This window comes from Colossoma macropomum, unplaced genomic scaffold, assembly GCF_904425465.1.
Source record: "Colossoma macropomum unplaced genomic scaffold, Colossoma_macropomum, whole genome shotgun sequence".
NCBI classification, from domain to species: domain Eukaryota; kingdom Metazoa; phylum Chordata; class Actinopteri; order Characiformes; family Serrasalmidae; genus Colossoma; species Colossoma macropomum.
Window position 1 is genome coordinate 1,512,883 of NW_023494809.1, and position 22,470 is coordinate 1,535,352.

Here is a 22,470-nt window from a genome sequence, read left to right on the forward strand (position 1 = left end):
TCCTCTGAATGCTGCTGCTGCTGCATAAACTAAAACTAATCTAATTAACCGTTGCTCCGCCTGTTTTCCCCGTTTTGTAGTATAATATTTTATACTAATGCTGTTCGCTATCCGGTGTCAACCAGAGGAGGATGGGTTCCCCTTTTGAGTCTTGGCTCCTCTCAAGGTTTCTTCCTCTGCTCTTAGGGAGCTTTTCCTTGCCACTGTCACCATTGGCGACACTCATGGAGGCTTGAAACTGGATTTCTCTGTGAAGCTGCTTTGTGACAACACCTGTTGTAAAAAGTGCTATATAAATAAACTTTGACTTGACTTTGACAGGACAGTGTATCACATACACCTGCCTGCCACCAGGATCTATCCTAGGGTTTCAGTCATGTGATTTTTCTGTTGTGGCCACCATATTTGGGACCGAATTTCTGGCTTTGCTGATCCGAACGTAGCTAGAGGTGAAAGATGGCTAAAATTGCTCTCCTTACTTTGGAAAAGAAGAATGTTACCTCAACAAAGTCAATAAAATAGTCTGTGATTCTTATACAGTTTCCCCCTGAACTCCTGGTCCCACTTAAACTGGCGAAAAACTACCACATTTGTGTTTTCCTTACATTTATATTGATCTCATACTCAGCCCCTCTCCCTGCTCTGGAGTCTCTCAAAGCATTTAAAAACACAGAAGCCCACCGGCTCTTCACGTCAGGGTGGGTAAAGGATCCCATGGTGTTCATAAAGAGGAGATAAACTCTGTCATCATAAGAGGGTAACTACATCAGCTAATTAACACAGATGTGATCAATGCTGGCCTTTAGATAACTTTAGCTGATGTTAACAGCCGAGAGATGAACAGTCGCCCCCTAATGGAGCTGCAGACAGCCGGTATAACTTTACTCTCTGTTTCTGATTTAAATGAGGTTTGAATGGAGAAACACAAGCGTTAAATATCAGACTGAATGTCGTGGGTCAGAAAACGACGTCGTGTTTCGACAGACGTGATTCTGTAAGTTTGCTAGTGCAGTTAGTTCAGAGTTCAGCTCCAGTCCTGAAACCCCTGCACTGCATAACTGTGGTTTCCTGGTTAAAATACCTGATATTATTAGCTAATTAATCCCTTCTTGAGTTGAACGAGGTGTGAACAGCTAAATAAAGGCATCGCGCAGTGCAGTCACTCCTGATTCGGTCCTCAAAACGGCTGCAACTATACAGTGTGACGTCACACGAAACGTGAGAATAAGAAATGAATTGCACTATAGTCCAGTTTTCTAATCTGCTATTCTTTCATTCATCATTTCGAATGAAATCTTTTTGAAATCAAAACTTGGTTCTCTTGAATCTGTTCATTTTACCAGACGGAAACCCTCAGGGCCTTCTAAGCCTTCAGAGGTGTACTGTTTACTGTGAAATGAAACATACATGCCTGTAATTTGTAGTTCATTTTTATTTAACAGAATCATAGAATATAATTCATTTTTGTTTAATAGAATCTTGTTGTATTTAAGGTCTGCAGGTATTGTAATCAATACTCTTATTTCAAAATTAAGATTTGGTTGGAAATAAAAGGGTTAAATTCTTGAAACAGGCAACAGGAAACTGTCCAATCAGGATCGTTTTCTCTGTGGTATCTAGGTAGATACAGCCAACCAAGCTTTCCCATTGGACTTCAGGAGCTGAACTGAAGGCCTTACGCATTAGATTAACTACCAATATGATCAGGAACTGACAATGGAATCAAAGTAATCACACCAAATTTTGAGAGAATCAGTGTGACTCTACATCTTCTGGAAGCTCTAGATATGTCACTGACTGTGAATATGAACGGTAGTCTAACCAGGTTTCAGTTAGTTGTTAGGAATGGAAAACAGCAGTAACAGGACTTTTTACTGAGTCACTGTAAAACTGTTACAAGGTAAGATAAGTTAATGTCTCTTACAAGCTTCAAATAAAAAATATAGAATGTCTTCAGATGCTTGTGGTCAATCTAGAACAGCCAAAGAACATTTAAGTGAATTGCTGTAAGCTTAGCGCTAACATACTATTAGAATCCTCTAGGTGTGCTAGCAGAAATTAGCATTATTGTCATGGTCACTGAATTCTACTTCTTTTTATTTCAGTGATTGGTCAGGCTAATGAAGCCTACTGAATATAATTTAATTAAAAGAAAAGCTCAGAATGGTAGACAAAGGCCATTTAACCCCTCGGCCCTACCACTTAGCCCTAACCCCTTCATTGTGCGTTCACGTCTAGGGGTAGGGTGTCCTGATTTTTGTTGAGATAGAGGGGTAGGGCAAAGTGTTAGGGCTACTTGGCCCTCCAAACGGAGGTTTTTCAGAGTCACACCCCAAACAGAGTGTTACAAGGAAAAAAAGAAAAACCGGCAAGATGGCTGAACAAGTGAAGAAACTCACAAATGTGAGAATTTTCTCCGTTAAAAAATTACGATAACCACTGTTTTATCTTAGTTTAATGTCGTTTCAGTGTATTTTGCTAGCTAGCTAAATTTCCCGCTCCCCTTTAAATGGTACAGTAGTTACATTCTGGCACCTCAGGTGTCAGAACTGCCGCACCATTTAAGGTGGAATGGGAAAATTCGAACAAGAAGCTGGTGAATATCTGACTTCAGCTTCATATCACTGAAGAATTAGAAGTGGGTGATAATAAATAATTGTTGTACACCCCCCCCCACCCCACCCCCTGGGTCTGAAGTCATATGATGCACTAAATGTAACTAAAGCCCAGCAGTGAGGAGCTGAACTTTACCCTCCTCTGCTGTCACTGCAGACTGGCAGGGTCGCCTACAGAGCAGCGCTGGTAGCTGTTAATGAAGTAATGCTCTTTTTATTTTGAGGGTCCCATTTCAGAGGGAAGCTTTCAACCTCTATCCCTTGTAACTCAGTTCCAAGGGGCAAGGAGACATTTGAAAACAAGGGGTAGGGGTAAAAATAAGAAGTGGGATTGGGCCAAAGTGAGAGAGTGAGAGCGAAAGAGAGAGAGAGAGAGTTCAAAAGAAAAAGAAAGAGGAAGAAATCTGTAGCATGGCCTACAATCCCAGCATTCAGTGTAGCTTCACAGACAAGAACAAAGCAGATGTAGGAGTGGAAATAAAGGTCATTGAGAAGATGTGCTTTATTTCAGTGTGTGCTGGACGGAGGACAGTACAGGAACTCTGTGTTCGAGTGTGGAGTGAAGGGGTGATGCCATACAAGCATAGTATTAGAGCAGGAAGCGATACAGACGAGCACAGATGCACACCTGTGAGCAATCTTTCTTTCTTTCTTTCTTCCTTTTTTTTAAGACAGTCTGAAAATAATGGCTTTATTCATACAGAGCCGTGTAGAGCAAAACATCCTCAGGATGTCAACCTTCAGAAGAGTAGACGCTGAAAAAAAGATGGTTCCTCAAGGGTTCTTTAGTAAAGGCAATGGTTTTATTCAGTACCATGAGTTCCAAAGAACCACTGTATGCTTAAATAGTTCTTTGCATGCTGAAAATGTGCTGTATATGGTTCTGTATAGCACCAAAAGGGGTTCTGCAACTGATATGATGTCAAGAACCCTTTATGGTGCTACATAGAACTCCAACAACCACATTCTCCAACACATTTCTCCACAGTCACTCCACTTATGACCTATTTAATCCTGAGGCATTAATAGAGATACTAATGAGCTAAATATACAAAATCATCCTTTATAGGGGTTTATCTCAAACCCTAACCCCTAAATTTACACTCATGAAAATAATATTTGAAATAATTTGTATTTTTTTTTCAAAACTAATACGATCTTTTTGATTTCTTTTAAAGCTGAAAGATTTTTATTTACATCCTTAAATTTCTACATGAAAAACGTTCATGTCACAAAGATTTTAGCCCATAGCCCTTATTTTAGCCACACCCCTGCTTTTTAAAGCAGGAAGTGAGACTGCATTCCTGTCCCTCATGGCCACATGGTGAGCAGTTAGACCGCATTGTTTTGAAGTAAATGTGTCCCAAAGTCTGAAAATCAGTGTGGAACATCATGAATTGTCACTACCGAAACATTGACCTCTTTTCCACTGCAGGGCCGAACAGTCCTGAGCACAGAGGGTAACGACACAAAACACATTTAGAAGCCAGGCTCAGCCAGAGAACTTGCAGAGAGGAGAATTTCCACTCTGTAATGTCTTCAGGGTTTCTCTAACGCTATAGGGCGCTCCCGAGCAAGTCCACAATGAATGGGTTAAGATGGAGCATTTGAGCAAAATCATAGTTTAGAAATGCTCAAACTTTTTTAATGTAAAAGAATTTAAAAAAAAAAAACAAAAGAACAAAAAACATTTTTAAACCACTGTTAAATATTTAAGAGCTTTTGAACTGGAGGTTAAAACGGCGCCTCTTGTTCATTCATGATGTCAGTGAGAGCAAACAGCCTATGAGCTGCTCCGCTCACCAACCAATGAGCACTCAGTAGCAGTTCTACTGCTCAAAACCCGTTTGCTGTAGTAAAAAGGAAACGTACAGGTGAGTTTTCTTTGCTTTTTCAGTGAAATACATCCTTCTACTTTCTAAAATTTAAGGAAAGTTCTGGGTGAGAGATTATTAACTTTTGGTTTTTAGCTGTTGACCTCCATTTACTCCCATTCATTGAGGACTCACTCATGGGTGCCCTCTGTTGTTATGCAGTCCTGCTTTTGATATAACAGGGGAAACAGGAGGAGGCCAGGCTTCTCATAAACCGGCTCTGGCTCAGCCCGGTTTTCTCAACATGATTAACAGTTAGTACTCGGGGCCACAGAACCGTACGGTGGGATGACTTAGCGACGTAGCTATTCGCTGACTAGTCTTATGTGTATGTCGGTATTGTGCCACAGCATCCTGCTGTGTTATGTCAAACTTGAAAACGGCAAATAAATGAAAGCAGTGCATGATTTTAAACCCACCGTTCAATAAACATCAAAGCTTCAATGTCACATAAATTTCTAAATGTTAAACGGCGCTGATAACCAGGAGAGAGTAACTGGTTAGTGTTAGCTTAGCCAGCATGCTGCCAGCACTGCTCACTACAGAACAGGTTTAATTCTGACTAACAAAGGCTTTACTGACACAAATGTAGATGATAATGACTCAAATCTGAGGAAGTGAAGTCGAGCGGCTGACGTTAGAGAGACAGAAAGCTGAAATTAAACCTGTCTGGATCTGGAGCCTCCTAGCTAAGCTAATACTAGCCGGCTGCTCTCTCCTAGCTAACTTAGCATAGCTGAAGAGATCCAGAAACCCCAGTGCAGGTTCCATCTGACTAACTGATGCTCTGCTGTCACAAGTATAGAAGATAAAAAACTTACAAAGTTGACTGATTGATGGTGAGAGTGACAGAAAGCCTAACCTGTTCTGTAGCGTAGGTGGTTGATATAGTGTAGTGGGTAACACCTCTGCCTTCTACACTGTAGACTGGGGTTCAAACCCCACCTTAGTAAACACCCTACACTATACCAATAAGAGTCCTTGGGCAAGACTCCTAACACTCCATTCGCCTACCTGTGTAAAAAAGTGATCAAATTGTAAGTCGCTCTGGATAAGAGCATCTGCCAAATGCCGTAAATGTAAATGTACCCCTGTTATCGGCCACCTCAAAACAAAACATCGGGAATCTAAGCTAACTGTAAATAAATGAAAGCACTTTACTCACCCAAATCAATGTTTTTCAGGAGAGATACGTGTGTAGATTAATGTCCAAGAGTCATTTGACATGATGAGACAGTTTTTTCAATAATAACGTTTTTGTTTACTTTGACGCTAGTATCGCTAGAATGATGGGGGGTCCCCCAATATCGGCGGCCTCACTTCCGGTTTTCCATAACTCATCTTTCTGCCTAAAATTCAGCATATAAAACTGTAAAAAACATAAAATATATGTATATATTCGTTATAAAATGTGACGTTATTGTATTGTTTCATTATTCAACTTGATTTGCTTGTTTAACTAAGTATGGAGCTCAGCTCTTTGCTGCGCGCCTGATTGTGCCAGTCAAATGAGAAATCGTGTTTACGCATCATTCCTACCAGACTCAATGCTTTACAATGATTCACAATGAGGTTAAGTTTGTCCTCTGTGGGCACCCTTACGCCATATATGTAACACTACCATGGCGGCAAACTTTTTTTTACCTCAGAGCAGAGAAAGCTAACCGATAAGCTGACTTTCTACACAGACGAATATCCATCGCGGAATGAAAACGGGTTGTGTGTTCCATGCGGTTTTGTATACGCAGAATTACAACGTTATTAGTGATACTTAAATATTGTTTTCAGATATGATTTTTTGCTAGAATAAAGTTTAGATGCCCTTGTAAGGCGCAAGCTTATGTGTTTTGAATTTCGCCTGAGCAATTGGCGGAGAGAGAGAGAGGAAATGCGCAATACGTGCAAGTGGCCGATATTGGGGGGACGGCCGATGTTAGGGGTAGCTACGTTAGTGCTTAAAGCTGCAGGCTAAGCTAACACAAGTGCACAGTGCCTCCCACAGCAGTACAGGCTCAGTTATAATGAACTGATGCTTAAAAACACCCGTTTAGAGGATAAAGACTCAAACCTGAGAGCACAAATTCGAATGACTAGCGCTGAGGTGACAGAAAGATAAAAAAAAATTAATTGTTCTGTGGTGCTTTGAGCTGGACCCTGCTGGGCGATGCTAATGCTAATGCTAATGTAGCTAGTTATCTGGCTACAGGTAAAACCCACCTGCTGTTTCAATAACAGATGCTCAAATAACAACCAGCTGAGAGCACAAATTCGAATGACTGGTGTTGAAGTGACAGAAAGATAAAAAATAGACTTGTTCTGTGGTGCTTTGAGCTGCACTCTGCTGAAGTTAATGCTAATGTAGTTATCTGGCTACAGGTGAAACCCACCGCAGTACAGGCTGTTTCAGTAACTGAGACTCTAATACCACCCGTTTAGAGGATAAAGAAGATGAGAGCACGGTGTGAGACTGGAGCTGGAGCGACAGACGGACTCAAACGTGTTTTGTGGTTAGTGGTGTGTGTGTAGCTATTAGCCTGTTAGCAATTAGCCACTCATTTGTGTCGTTTTCTTCAGTATTTCCTGGTTCTGATTGAGCAGCACAAAAGATGGAAACAGAAACTGTGACCGGTCTCAGAAGTCTGGACCAGCAAGGAACGACCCAGTACGGCCCTGAGAACCATTCAGCTTGACAGTAGAAAAGTGGCCATATTTTCTGCAGTTAAATAAACTTTTTAGTGTTTAAATGAAAAATAATGTGATTTTATTTGTATAAACTGTTCAAAGCTGTGTTTGCTAGTCATTTACCGTTAGTGTTGTGGTAGAGTTTGCAAGATTGTTGCTTAAAATGAGCTAACATTGTCACTACTAAATCAATCACTGTTGAAACATTTGGTAAGTTTTGGTTGTGTTATGACTGTTTTAGAAATAAAAAATAAAATGTACAATCAGTTAATTTATTAAAATGAGCAAAATTAAATAAGCATGATTAGAGGGTCATTCAAAGCAAAAGGATTTTAGTCTTAAAAGTCCAAAACTGTTAAAAGTCCTACATGTGTTTTCCTCTCTGACTGTGAAGACTAGAATAATCTATATTGTATATATGTTTTTAACTGAATAATGTAATTCAAAAGATATTAAGTAAGACAGTAAGACATCGAAACATAGCCAAATACCTTGTTTAGTTATTATATATATATATATATATATATATATATATATATATATATATATATGCCAGCCATATACTGTGTATATAGTGATGATCATCTATCTTGTTCTCTCCGATGATGTCATAATGGTGATGATCATCTATCTTGTTCTCTCCGATGATGTCATAATGGCTCCACCCCCCCTCTCTCTCTATACATATATATATAGAGGAACGCCCATTATGACATCATCGACAAGCAGTATAAAAAGCCTGCGCCACCTGAGTGGAAGCCATTACGCAGTTGTACACTTACAGGCAACACATCTGCAAGTTTCACGTGGGAATAAAAAAAACGAAGAGGGAGAAAAAGAAGAAGAAAAAAGGAAGAAAACAACACACAAGAAGAAGGAGAAAAAGAAGGAGAAGAAAGAGAAGAAAAAAAGAAGGAAAACAAATAAGAAGGAGAAGGAGAAGAAGAAGTAAAGAAAAAGAATCACAAAAAGAACCTAAGGAACAGAAGAACAGCAAAAAAAGAACTTCCATAGACTGTAAAGCAGAAAGGAAAGATGGACACTCAGGAGTTCCAAAGTGCTCCATATTACCAGCAGGAGAGGGCCAAGACATTTTTCCGGAGGGTGGAAATGATTCGGGCAAAACTCGTCAAGGAAGCATATTACCAGCTCGAACAACAGCAGAAGAGAAGCACTGAAGTCAAGATTGATGTGGAAGAGCAGGAGGGAGGGGAGTTCTCTCCTCAGGCACAGACCGCCATCGCTATCGACGTCAGCCTATGGGAACGACTGAAGAGGCGAGTTTTAAAACTCCCTTCAACCAGCGCTTTTGCGCGCCGGATCCTAGAAAACCAGTATTTTACCGGCTTAATCATTTTTTTCATCGTGCTGAACACTGTGTTGATGGGGGTCCAGGCAGAGATCTCCAACAAGCCTCACCTGCACCTCGCTAATCAGGTGCTCAACAGCATTAACTGGCTTGTGGTAGCCGTCTTCTACGTGGAGATCGTGCTGAAATGGATGGATGACTTCTGCCAGTTTTGGAGAAACGCTTGGAACGTTTTTGATTTCTTTCTCACCTTCCTGTCGGTCCTCCCTGAGATCATCATGGCCTTTGGCGGCACTACCGTAAAAGCCCCCGGAATTGTGAAGGTTCTCCGCACCTTAAGAGTCCTTCGTGCGCTGAAGATCACATCCAAATTGAGGCAGATTAGACTGACTCTGCTGGCGATCACCAAATCTTTCAAGGATCTGATTCCTGTCTTTCTGCTTCTGCTCATAGTGATGTACATCTTCGCTCTGGCAGGCATTCCAGTCTTTAAGGAACACACTCATTCTGACATTCAGAACCTCACCTACACCAAGAGCTTTGCCGGCATCAGCAACTCCTTCAGTACTGTCTTCATACTGCTCACCAACGATCACTGGTACGCCCTGCTGGAGGACGGATGGAAGGTTCCGGAGGTGAACAAAATCTCCTGTGGCGCCTTCGTGATCATTTGGCTCATCATCGGTTCCTTCATTTTCCGCAATCTTTTTGTGGGCTTCATGGTCAGCAGCTTTCAAGCCATCAGGACTGACTTTGTGAAGGAGGTGCAGCTGATCGAGATCCAGCAAAAAGCAAATTCGTTCAAGGCCGACCTCATATACAGGACAATGAGCCGAACAACCATCAAGGAGGAGTCTCCAGCATCCAGCTCCCATCACCCCCCAGATGAGATAGATGTAGACTGGGAGACCAAAGTGATGGAGTATTTAGACGTGGTCAAGGAGCAGGAGGAGACCGAGCAGGTGGTCTGGCCCAGGGACACCCTCTTCAGATACTATGAGCTGATGGAGGAGCTACAGCGCAACCTGGAGGAGAAGAAGAGGCTGCATCATCTAAAAAGTAAGTCCTGGGTGAATTGTGGGAATTGTAGTACAGTTGTAGTTCATAGCATAGATGTTTAGCGGTGGGATGGTAAAGTGTTAGAAATAAAGGTCTCCGATCACTGTTTTTCTCCGTCTTCCAGTTCAGGCACTACTCAGCCTTCACGACATGTAGCACACTAAGGAGCCGGCTGTTTCCCTCCAGCTGAAGCTACAGTGCAACCTAAAGGTGAGGACCCAGCTGTAGTGCACACACACTAGTCTAAGCCCCGCCCTAATTGAGGCTGGAGCACTCCAATGCAGATTACAGGGGTGACGATACCCCTTTGGCGTAACATCAACCAATAAAATACGCATATGTATATTTAGCTACAGCTATATTTAACTCTCCTTTCTCTCTACAGGTTTTACTCCGGCTTTGCCCCCCCTCTACAAGAGAGCTGTGACGTCACCCAGCTCCTATAAGAGGACAGAGACCACTGTGTCACCATTTCCATGGAACAGACAGCGTAGACAGTCTTGGTGAGGTGTCCTGGCCACTGACATCATCACAACGTCCATGGCCGCGCATCTCTCTCCTCAATTTCTTGTGAACTACATTTCCAAAATCAAAAAAGGTCAGACTTACTGAGAAGATCTTGAACAAACTGTAATCACAAATAAAAAAAATAAAAAAATATCTGTCATTAAGTTCATTCCGGTTGAAAGTGAGCTCTAACCAGTCTTTACAATGTTTGCAGGATGTTGCTGATGCACCTGGCAGTGAACAAGAGGAGCTGGCAGAGGAGGGGATGAAGACTTTTACCTGCTGCGGAACCCTTTTCAAAAAGGTTCTATATAGAACCACTTTCTTTAATAAAGAACCCTTGAAGAACAATCTTTTTTAAGCCATTTCAAGTGTCATTTGTGAAGGAAACCAGGTTGAATTTGGACTTAAAATTGTGCGCTATACTGGTGAAATAAATGTTTAATGTATTTTAGTTATGGTATTAAGTGTACGGTACTAAGGTAGGTGTTTCTAATAAAGTGGCCAGTGGAAGGAAGGACAAGGTAGGTGTTTCTAAAAAAGTGGCCAGTGGAAGGAAGGACAAGGTAGGTGTTTCTAAAAAAAGTGGCCAGTAACTGAAAGCATAAGTAGTTTGTTTCTAATAAAGTGGCCAGATAGTGGAAGTACAAGGTAGCTGTTTCTGATAAAATTGATGGTAAGATATGTTTGCAAGTCAAAGCATCTTAAATGTGGGTAATGTATCTAGCTTGGACCCACTTCTTATTCTCACTGTTTACATTATACAACTTGAAAGCCAGACAGGTTTTTTACAAGTTCTGTTATCACTGAGGTCTTTAGACAGAATATTAACGTTGGCTTTTATTTGGCCCGAGCTGGTAAAAGAGTCGTCTTAGGTAACCATGTGGAAAATAACACCGGTAAGCTGTTTAGCCAGGTAGGTGGGGCGTATTTTTCTGTACTTCTCCGATCACCCCTTACACCCCGTGTGTCAAACACAAGGCTGGTGGTACAATCCAATCTGGCCCTTGAAATTATTTAGATTTTCTATTAATATTAGCCCATTTCACAATGAGCTGCACTACAATCCCCAGCATGCAATGCAACATAATTTACGCTGACACCCCCCCGACAGCACTCGATGTTACAGCAGTTTTTTACCCAATTCCACACGTCATATCACCACTAGCTGCATTTCAGCTGCAGTTCACCCAACATTAACACTACAAACTCGTCAGCTTAGAAACTGATCACAAGAACTAATAATGAACTTGCAGCAAAGAAAAGATGTCAGGTGTCGGGACCAGACACACAGGTAGGTTTAACAGACCTACATTCTGGGGACATTTAGAGAGATTTAATGGTGATCTGTAGCTAATTACTATCAAGTAATCTTATATCAAGTCTACTTAAGCAGACAGAGGAGAAAATATAATTGATTAATACACATTAAGACGGTTCTTTCCAACCAAGTATTTTTCATAGTTTTACAGATATTTGTAAACTATAGCAGCATTATTATTTTGGCTCTTCTTCGCTTTGAGTCTGTTACACTGTAATATTGAAGTCCCTGTCATAAAATGATAATAAAACATGTTTGTAATTCATTTTGAATTTGGTCAATGTCACATTTTCTATTGAAATTGTTCTCATCATTCACCACTGTTCTTGTAAGGTCATTTTGGTAAGTAATGATTAACTCTACAGATTTGTTAGCATTTCATCAGTAATAAAGTACTTTCATCGCTTTAGGGGGCTCAGACATTGCAAAATCATCATAAAAAATCAGTATTTAGTCATAAAGTCTTACCAGTTCAACACTTTACTTTAGGGTCCTATCTGTAAAAATGGAAGTATGATCTCAGATTTTGTCTGTAATTTTGTTCATGTTTATCAATAACAGTGAGTCATACAGTGTCAGAAACAACATAATCTATTAGAGATACTGAGCAGCTCAGGAAACTCAGGCCTGCAGTTAGCATCATGTTCATAGCTATAAGGTTTAATTACTTGTTAGCTACATTAGCATTATAGTTTCAGACACCACACATGTCTTGGCTGATTGACTACATTTGGGGGTAAACATAGATTTTAACTCTTCAGATGACACGACGGAGTTCAGTATTTAGTATTATAGTCAGGAGACTTTGGATATGTGACTCTCTGTGAGGGGGACTGATGGGAGGGTCAGTTTCAGAGCTACCGAAACTACCTGAGAATGGAAAGAGATCAGCTCTCTCTCCCACTCTCTCTCTCTCTTTGGGATCAGATGGCACCAAAAGGCCATAAATCAGAGACCAGGCCTTTTAACGTCCCCCGTTCTCTCATGCGTGACCTCTCAGTCAGGGGTAAGTTGGCTGAGGGGGCAGGGAGCAATGGTTGTCTTTAGCTCTCTTTAACACTCCTGGGTCCCCTATGGTGAACATGCCTTGAAATGCCTCGTTTTATACTTGGGTGAATTACTTCTCACATGTACCTCATTGAAACAAGTGAAAAAATTCTGTGGAAAGTGCTGATTCTAAACTTTCAATGCATACGACACTTGTGCTTGTATTGTTTGGAAGAAAAAAGATCCATTACATTTTTGCCATGTTTTTCATTTTTGTTTTTCAATCTAAACAAATGAAAAAGCGCAAATATGAATATGTATACAGAGTGTAAATCAAATGCAAATTAAATTAATTATTTAAGTAGAATAAAAAGGTTTTCTCGATGCAGTCACTAATAAGGCTTAGGTTGTTATGGTGTTCCAGGTGTTTTCTAGGATGCTGCTAAATGGTGGGTAGCATTCCAGGTGAATGCTGGGTTGTTGTTAGTTGGTTTCTATGGTATTCCAGGTAGTTGCTATTGTGTATTCCATTGCATGCTAGGTTGCTGCAAGGAAGCTGCTATGGTATCGATAGGTGGTAAAAAAGATTATAAGTGGTTGCTATTGTATACAATTTGTTTCCTTGGGTATCGTTGGTAGGTTGCCATGCCACATAGTCGCTAGGGTGTCGCTAGATGGTTGCTAAGGTAATGATGGTGACTGCTAGGGTGTTGTGCGGTGATTACTAGGGTATCTTTCATGGTTAATAGGTTGCTGTGGTGTTCCAGGTGGTTACTATTATGTGTGAATATATGTATGCTAGCATGTATGCACTTGTAGGTAATGTATTTGAATATGCGTGTCAGTCTGAGAGCCTGAGATTGTGCAATGCTTGATGGCTCTGCCATGAAAGCTGTAAGAGTAGCAGTGCTGACAAATTTCAGTGTAGGAATAATCACAATAATAATACGACAAAGAAGACGAAAACAAAGAACGGTAAGTTGGCTTTGTTGTGCCAGTTTAAGTATGTAACAAAAATCTGTAATTACATCTAACATCAGGACAGATCCTGAGAGAGGAAAGGTCAGCATGTGTTGAATGGAAATTTATAAAATCCATGCTTGCTTGTGTGTGTGAGTGTGTGTGTGTGTGTCAGTGTGTGTGTGTGTGTGTGTGTGTGTGTGTGTGTAGTTGAGTCTATGTGTCAGATGTTAACTAACCAAGCTGGTGGGCCAAAAACAGACAGCCTGTGTTTTAATTCCCTGATGGTTTCTAATGCACATTCAAACAAGAACTGACATAAACGGGATCCAACAGCACTTACAGTTCTATTTCATTTTCCACCTACTTGAGAGGCGACTGGAACTACAGTGGAGCTCCAGAGCGCACCGCCCATGCCACCCAATGGATCTCCGCTACAGTTCCTCTCAACCATCTCTCAAGTACATGGAAACTATAGACAATCCTTTAGAATATATTCATGTAATTTGTGATATAGTAACATTTTTTCTCTCCATGTTCCATTAGAAGAAAGGACAGCAGGCCTGTCGTTAGCCCATAGATGTAATGTAAGTTAGCATTGCTGAACCCTCCAATTAAGCATATAGATGTGCCATGTGTGCGGAGAACTTCTTGCAAAAGAAAAATGAAAAAAGAAAAAAAGAAAAAAGAAAAAAAAAAAGAAAAACAGTTCCATTAAACCAGATTATACTTTAGCTTTAGAAGACATCACTGCACTGCTAATTATGATGATACAGCCAGAGTAATTGTAATGTGGAAAGAATTGGCGGCTATGTTGAAAAGACAAGCTATCGGATTTGCTTTTGAGTTAAATGTGAGCTATGCATGTTAGCGGTATAATTCTAATACTTGCTCTAATAAAACATAGGGAGCACTTAAGGATATAATTAGCAAAATGCTAATTGTACAGGAAATGTGACATTGGCTCATTCAGTACCAGCCTAATCTATTCTTCTAAACTCACCATACAGGGAGACATTTTAAACTATTGAGACAAAATCCATCCAAAATTGTGCATTTTGGTCCCAATATGAGGATGACCAAACAGATGTGATGAAGGACAGATACTAGAGGCTACAATCCAACAATCCAAAGCCAAACTAGGATCTTATGAGGCCCAGTGTAAAAATGGTTGGACCCCATATGAAAATTATGTTTGTTTAATAATAAAACAAATAAAAAATTAAAATGTAAGTTGGGTAACACTTTACTCAAACCCTGCTGCATAACACTGACATAACCATGTTGTGGCAGATGTCATATGCTGTCATAACAGATCATGTCCAGTAGTATAGCACAGTCACTTTAGCATTTAAGTTAATTGTCATGACAGACGTGTCATGTTTGTGGTGTTATTATGTCGGTGTTATGTCACAGGGTTCAAGTAAAGTGTTACTGTGATTTGCTGTAATTTTACTTGGAATTCCCATAGTTACACTACTGTTCTATCTGTTGCACAGGATGCACCGCCCTCAGCTTGATCCCCTGCCAGTCAGGAGGGATAGTGAAGGTCAGGGCTTAGCAGCCTCTTGATGACCTTTGGAGTGTGTGACACAGGCACCAACAACACTGCCACAGTGCACTAATGACATTAGCATCTGTCCACCCACATAGATGGCGTAAAGGCAGCAGAAGCATGCTGGTAGATCCCACTGTCCAGACTTTCTTGGGTCAGGACAAGCTGGTGGGGGGCAGCGTGAACAATACTTGGAGAGACTCCCACTGCTTTGATGCTGGGGGAGGTAGAAACTCGAAGGTAATGTGATACCTGCTCTTTCAGTAGCACGAAGCTAATCTAGCTTCCCCATATGCTAAGTGGAGAGTCTCGCAGAGAGTCTGACTTCTGACTTTTGTTGACTTTTGTTGGTTAATGTGGACAAGAAACGTGCTATAGCAAAAAGACACAGACATAAGAAGAAGTGGTATGTCTGTCAGCAAACACACAATAAGCTCCCGGGACAAAAAAATAGTCATTTTGCGTGTTTAAGGTGGTAGTAACTTTAGGCTCCTGCCGATGGTGTTGCACAAGGATGACTGAGCTCTAAATACCTGCAGGGAGTACAATGGGATTCATAGATTGAGAAAAGGTGGTACAGTGCAGTAAATGTCTAGCTTGATGTTTGGAAAATGGGTCGCAAAGCAATGCTTGGCAAAAAGGAGTGATTGCATTTGGACACCAAAAGCCATAGAGTGAAGGAAGTAGCTGAATTTGCAGGTGTATCGAAGCATATGGTCATACGGGTCAACCAGCAGTGGCAAAACTCCCAGTCTACAGGAAATTCTCATTAGCATTGTGGCCGAAAGAGAAAACTGAGGGACAGGGACCGCTGGCATGTTTCACGGCTTGTGAATAAAAATTACTTCGCTTCCAGGCAAGAATTGCTTCTAGAAGTCAACGCATGTCCTTCACAACTGAGTTCTATAAGAACACTTGGCAGGGAACTACATACCATGAACATATGGAGCAGAGTGGAACGCAAGGGACACAAAAACTGGACTGTTCATGACTGGAAACGGTTTATCTGGTCAGATGAATCTCGTTTCTGCCTGTGTGTGAATGATGCTTGGTGTTTTGTTCCTCATAGACCTCAGGAAGCCTTCAATGAGGACTGCATGCAGGTGTGGTTCAAGCTGGAGGAGCTCTGTGACGTTCTGGGGGTGTTTTAAATACGCTGAAATGGGTTCTTTGGTTGAGGTGACAGTAAATCTGAACCACAGTGCCGACATTGAGCTGCTGGACAACCAGGTTTTGCCTTTTGCTCATCATCTTACTGAGGAACATAACATTCCTCTCCCTGAATTCCAAGATGACAGTTCTCGCGTTCACAGGGCTGAAAATGTGACTGATTGGCATAATGAACATTCAGGAGCATTCACACATCTGGACTGGCCCGCAAAATCCCCAGATTTGAATCCTTTTGAAAATCTGTAGGACTAACTGGAGCAACAAGTAAGATGCAAAAACTGCGCAATTCTTTGAGGCAAGAGTGGCTGAACATTGATGTCGCCTACATCCAGAAACTTGTCCAGTCTGTGCCAAATCAAATCACAGCTGTACACGTTATTAGGTATGATTCATCACAGGTGGCTAATTTTTTTGTCCGGCGAGCTTATATCTTCCTAGCTTTGTTTGAAGCTATTAGCAGCATTAAACAAAACTCCTGAATAACTTTGAATTATCAGACTTTTCACTGAAGGTTCACTGTTGATGATGTGCAGAGCAGGCAGCTGCTAGCTAATGGTCACTAGCTAGCATTTAGTTTGGCCTGCCAATCTGAGTGGAACTGATGACATTCTGACAGTCATCTTTGCATACAGTCTGTCTAACTCTTTGTCAGCGGAACTTCTGAGGCTGAGAATAATGTGAAAATGACTGATCATGAGGGATAAAGAAAAGACACTAGAGGCAAGAACCTGCACTCTGAGCCAAAGGGTCAACTGAAGGGGTCAGAGAACATATAGGGCTAATGACTTCAGGTCAACAGCTGGAGGAAGTTTAGTCCGGATTCATCTGGACACAAAACCATAACTTCACAGTAAATAATGGAAAAGTTAGAGGCCAGTTATAAATAGGAGCTACACAGTTCTGCAGGTGCTTTGGAAATATAAGTGGGATCAAATGGAAAAATCCACATTCCAGGTGTGTGTTTATGTGTGTATTTGTTCATGAAGTCCAAATCCTCCAGTTTCATGAAAAGATTTTGTGGTTGTGGGAACTTTAGCATCCTCTCCACAGGGAAACAAACTGTTCTCTCCAAAAACTGCAGCTTTTATTAGACAAAAAGTAAAAGAGGCTAAAACTGATCTTTTGTCAATTTTAGGACACTCTGGTTAAAATTCTTGTAGGCATGCTCACTTATATCAACACCACTGTAGGGTATGTCTTGAAGGTTGGCAGAACGTCTGAAAAACAACTGCTTTTGGGAGCATTTTTGTTGTTTTTTACATTTTTTCCAGAAGAAAGTCATAGCTAACGTTACTGCTAACGTTATTGCTAATGCTACTGCTAATGTTACTGCTAGGAAGCTATATATCTTAATGCTGCCTTATAACTGCTGTAACTGTCTTCCAACCATCATCACCATGGAGAGAATGGATTCAAACAACAGAAATGACTCGACAATGACTAAAAGCTGAAGGAAGCTACCTAACTTTCTAGATATCCTACCTCAGTTTGGCTCCAAGGGTGAAAATTTGGCCCTGGAGTCCATTTTGTGCTCAATAAGGATAGAATCACTGTTTTATTTATGAGTTGTTTAAGTCATTTTGTAGAGCTACAATCAAAGCAGCAGACAGACAGATTTTGAGCTGTAGCAGCAGCACTGAACTTGGTATAGTGTAGTGAGTAACACCTCTACCTTCTACGCTGTAGACTGGGGTTCAATCCCTGCCCTGGATAAGCACCGTACACTATACCAGTAAGAGTCCTTGGGCAAGACTCCTAACACTACCTTTGCCTACCTGTGTAAAATGATCAGATTCTAAGTCGCTCTGGATAAGAGTGTCTGCCAAATGCTGTAAATGTAATGTAACTAGGTCCAAACATCTAGAGGTCTGCTGGATGAATGAGGAAAATAACTAGCCTATCAAAACCACCTTCAATCAGTTTTTCTTTTTTTTTTTTAAGTGTTTGACATAGCATGTAAACATTGCTCAAGTTTCAAAATATACCACTCGCTCAGTTCCTACGGTGCATAGATGGAATTTACGTGGCCCATTTGGAATTTAGCGATTTTGTGATGCCATGAAAACCAACTGATTTACACATACTTGCCTTTTCATCCTACAGCAGCCTAACCCTGCCCACTCACGCTGAAGTTATAAGGAGTGTTTCAGCTTCAACTGCTTTTTGAATGAAGCACATTACAGGGCAGCCAATCAGGTCTGATGTCATTGGGATAGATTAGTCTTAAAGGCACAGTAACAAAACCAGCCTGTTGAATTCTAAATTCTAAACTGCTTATGTAAAGTCTGCATACGGTGTGAAAATACAGTAGCATTGCTTTGCTATACAGTGGTAGTGACCGAATCTTTGCTGCAGAAGCTCAGTTAACTCCACTCATGAGTTTAATTAGAAAGCTGAGTGCAGACGGACAGATGGATTCTTCCTGATTTACTGTTTCTCTCTTTCCATGTAATTGCAGACTGTTCATCTGTGGGCTACGGTCAACACGGCCATTCCCACAGTCTGAGTGGTGAGGTCAGGGGGGGCTAGACGATGTTTCTGTGTAGGATCAGGTGAAGCTTGGGATTCTAGGACTCCTGTACAGAGAAAAGAGTAAGTTTAACAGCAAAACCTGAAAAAAGCTCAGTCTACTTCTGTCTATAGGAAAGGACCTCGAGTTTTTTGTGTGTGAGGGAGTGTTTTAGTGTTTGCATTGTGATTGAGGCAGTGGGGAGACCTCCAGGCCTTCTATCATGATTGTTGCATTGAAACTGTGCAAGTATTGTAGCAATACTCATATTTTATTGTTTTGGTTGGAAAAGAAAAGTGTTCAATTCATGAAACTGCGGACGGAAAATGATCCAATCAGGATTGTTTTCTCTGTGGAATCTGGGCAGATACAGCCAAATGAGCTCTCTCATTGGTTAAGACTTCAGCCACTGAACTGAGAACATTAAGAAGTCAAGAAATGTTCATGTGAATCGCCATTAATTTAGCGCCATTATACTAGGATAATCTCATAGGGGCAGTAGCAGAAATGAGCATTATCACAGAGATTTGTAGTCATTTTTGACTGAATTTTGATGTCTATTGCCCAAACTGATAGTCATGGGTCATCACTGGACAGAGGTCATTCGTTTTTAGCACGTTGTGAGGACCAGATGTCTTTGTGATGAAAGGAAAAATGACAGTTTTATAGAAGTGATGACATTTCTGTGTGTGTGTGTGTGTGTGTGGGGGTGTGTGTGTGTGTGTGTGTGTGTGTGTGTCCTTCCCTAAACTCCAGTTTGCCTTCCATGTGCAAATTCAGATCAAAGCTGATCTCTGGGTGTGTCCTTACCCAGAGTTTTGGGCTGTGTCATTCCGTTTTTAACCCTGAGCGTCTTCATCAAGTCTGCCTTCAAACCCCCATAATAACAGCTGATGAAAATCAGTGTCATCTGAAGGGTGGGCTCGTCGGTGAAATGTCCAGATGCTACATTTTTATCAGTCTCAGTATGAGAGTATCAGTTCCTCAATATGACTCAGTCGACTCACGTTTTTAACAAAATTCTTCAGTCAGTGAATCTGTTGAAGTTTCAAAGCTTACATTTCTAGTTTCCAGACCATACAGTACATACAAGGATAGTAAACTGTCCACTCTGTGGCCGTCTTAGCTATAGTGACAGTAATAGTATTTCCACTGATACAAGACTCCTGTCTCTTTAAATGGGGAGAGGCCTATAAGCCCAAAACTTAAAGCCACATTAATATTCCAAAATAAATCTGACAAAAAATAGTGTGTAGCGTTTGGTTCAAATAATGCACAAAAAACTTTTTAAATTTTTTTCTGGCTCATGCTCACATGCATATCTCCACAACGAGGGACAGCTTTTCCCGCTTGCGGCTTTATGAGTTCATTCAGCCTATAGAAGTTTAGCTCCGCCCATTAAGTCTACAGCAGTTTAATTCCACCCAGTCAGCCTACATCGGTTTAACTCCGCCCATTAAGCCTACAGCAGTTTAGCTCCGCCCATTCAGCTACAGTTTAGCTCTGTCCATTCAGCCTATAGCAGTTTTGCTCCGTCCGTCCATTCAGCCTATAGCAGTTTAGCTCCACCCATTCATCCTACAGCAGTTTAGCCCCACCCATTCAGCCTACAGCAGTGTACTCCCACCCATTCAGCCTATAGCAGTTTAGCTCCTCCCATTCAGCTTATAGCAGTTTAGCTCCACCCATTCAGCCTAGCTTTGCCCATTTAGCTTAAAGCAATTTAACCCCACCCCTTCAGACAACAACAGTTTAGCTCCACCCATTCAGCTTATAGCAGGTTAGCTCCACCCATTATGTCTACAGCAGTGAATAAATTAAAGTGTATATAACCCCGCCCATTCAGCCAACAGTTTAGCCTTGACCCCCAAAAATGTTAATACCCCCAGCTGACCCCCCAGCTAACGTTAATAGCCTAGTCACATTATCATATCATAACTCAAACTCAAATTCTGATTTCAAATGTGTTAAATTCACTAAATGATGTTGAAAGTTTTATTACGATAAATCTGGATAGTGTAAAAGCTTGATGTTTATCACTGCTTCTCTCATTTCCATTTAATACAGAGAAACACACACAATTACATATGACCACTCATTCGAGCTACAGCAGTTTAGTCTTCAGCCCACAGCAGTTTAGCCACTGGCTTACGGTTTACTTACATTTGCAATAATTTTGTTGATTTTATTTATACTAAAGTGAGGTACACACTTGCATCATGTTGATTAATGCAGCACATTTTTCAGCGTAGCAGGAAAAGCACCAGTCTGCATTTCAAAGGGTCCAATATGACTGAAACAGAACCATTTATTAGAGAACCACTCATCAGAGTCCTTTTGCTCTGTCTTGCATTTTCAGCATCCTGTGTTTAGGCACTTACAGGAAATTAAAGAACATCTAAAGATGGATTTGCACCATTGACTTTTTTTTATTATGTTGCATTTGTTATGATATGCAAGATATGCAGTACTTTTATAAAGGTGGAGGTGTCCTGCAAGGCGGATCTATTTAACCCAGCTGTGTCCCTAAAGAAGAAGAAATCCATCCCCTCTCAGAGATGGAATTACACATACTCTCTCATTACACTGCCCTCACTGATCACAGTGAGCTTTCATTACAGGCTCAGCTAATTTCCTGATTAGTCTACAGCGCTTTCGTGGTGGATGAAATGTGAAGAGCATCAAGACCAGCTTCTCATAATAATCACAAAAAACACCCAGTATTTTGTTACAAAGGTGCTTCCAAGGAAATGTAAATGAAAAAGCTGATTTCCACAGTTTCCTCCTTGCCCCAAAAGAGTCACCTTAAGATGGGCTTATTTGTTGAGTAATCTCAGTAGACTTGCATATCGCTGTTGTCGGAAGTAAAACTCATATCTCCAAAATGATAACTTTACAGGAAAACTTAAAAACCTACTTTACTTTCAGTGTAAGTCAATGGAACCAGACTTTTTTCCCCAAGTCAGTTTTGGGCCGTTTTTTTGTATCTATTCATCATGAAATTATGCACACAATGTAAAGGGCAACAGGCATTTTCAAATTCTGTCAAAAACTGAAAATCGTCAAAAATGGAGATATGAGGTTTTCTTCCGACAGCAGCGATATGTGGCTTCTGACACTGAGTTTAATCTGAATCTGATCAACGCATTTACATGCACTTCATGTATCAAATAATGTGCAAATCGGATTTCTGCTTCACATTTCCGTCCTTCACATGTCCTTATTAAAGAAGGCAGAGAGGAAGACGTCGTGTTCTGAGACACATAAGCTGGACGTCCGTCCCACCGCCGTCTTTTAAAGATCAGAGCATAAACTTCGTCTCCTCTGCAGACCAGTTTCTGCTCCGCCATGTTGAACGGTATAAACTCTCACTATGACGCGACGAACATGATCAGAACGGACTTAAACTTTCCGATAGGGAATGTAATCAGATACAGGCGTTTACACGGATATTATTCTTCTATTTAACAGATTATTTACAGGATTACCCACCTCGTTCAGTCGATAGAAACTGTATTACGAATGGCCTCAACCAGACTAGACTATTCCAACTGAGGTTTATAAATGGACGTATTCTATTCAGATTGAGCTATTAGTCAGATTATTACCAGATTATTAGGCTGCATATGTATGTTACAATCTCTGTCTCTGTCTTCTTCATTTTCTTAATTTTTTAATATAAGTTGTAAGGCTCTGAGGACCATTACCAATTCTCCTGACCTCAATTCTTGTGCATATTATTTCACACCCACTCACCCATTGAGTGGCGAAAACAAGCAGGACCAACGCCACTTATGAGCTTAGAAGCAATCAGTCAGACTTACTGAAGATAAAAAGATGTAAATCCCTTCAGTTATCCACAAAGGCTGAAGGAATGAGGCCCTTGGTTTCACCTATCTAGAACCAAAACAACAGCCATGCC

At 40.9% G+C, this 22,470-nt stretch overlaps 1 protein-coding gene across 1 annotated transcript; it reads left to right on the forward strand.

Moving 5' to 3' along the window:
* The first annotated feature begins 8,123 nt into the window (after nt 1-8,123).
* On the forward strand, nt 8,124-9,695 carry LOC118798501 (cation channel sperm-associated protein 2-like). Its single transcript, XM_036557878.1, has 2 exons — nt 8,124-9,539; nt 9,664-9,695. The coding sequence occupies exons 1-2, from the start codon at nt 8,207-8,209 to the stop codon at nt 9,693-9,695; spliced, it is 1,365 nt and encodes a 454-aa protein (XP_036413771.1). The 5' UTR covers nt 8,124-8,206.
* The last annotated feature ends 12,775 nt before the right edge of the window (nt 9,696-22,470 follow it).

Coding starts and splice junctions, on each gene's coding strand:
- LOC118798501 (XM_036557878.1), top strand. CDS start 8,207: ATGGACACTCAGGAGTTCCAAAGTGCTCCATATTACCAGCAGGAGAGG. Junction 9,540..9,663: donor GAGGCTGCATCATCTAAAAA/GTAAGTCCTGGG, acceptor TCCGTCTTCCAG/TTCAGGCACTACTCAGCCTT.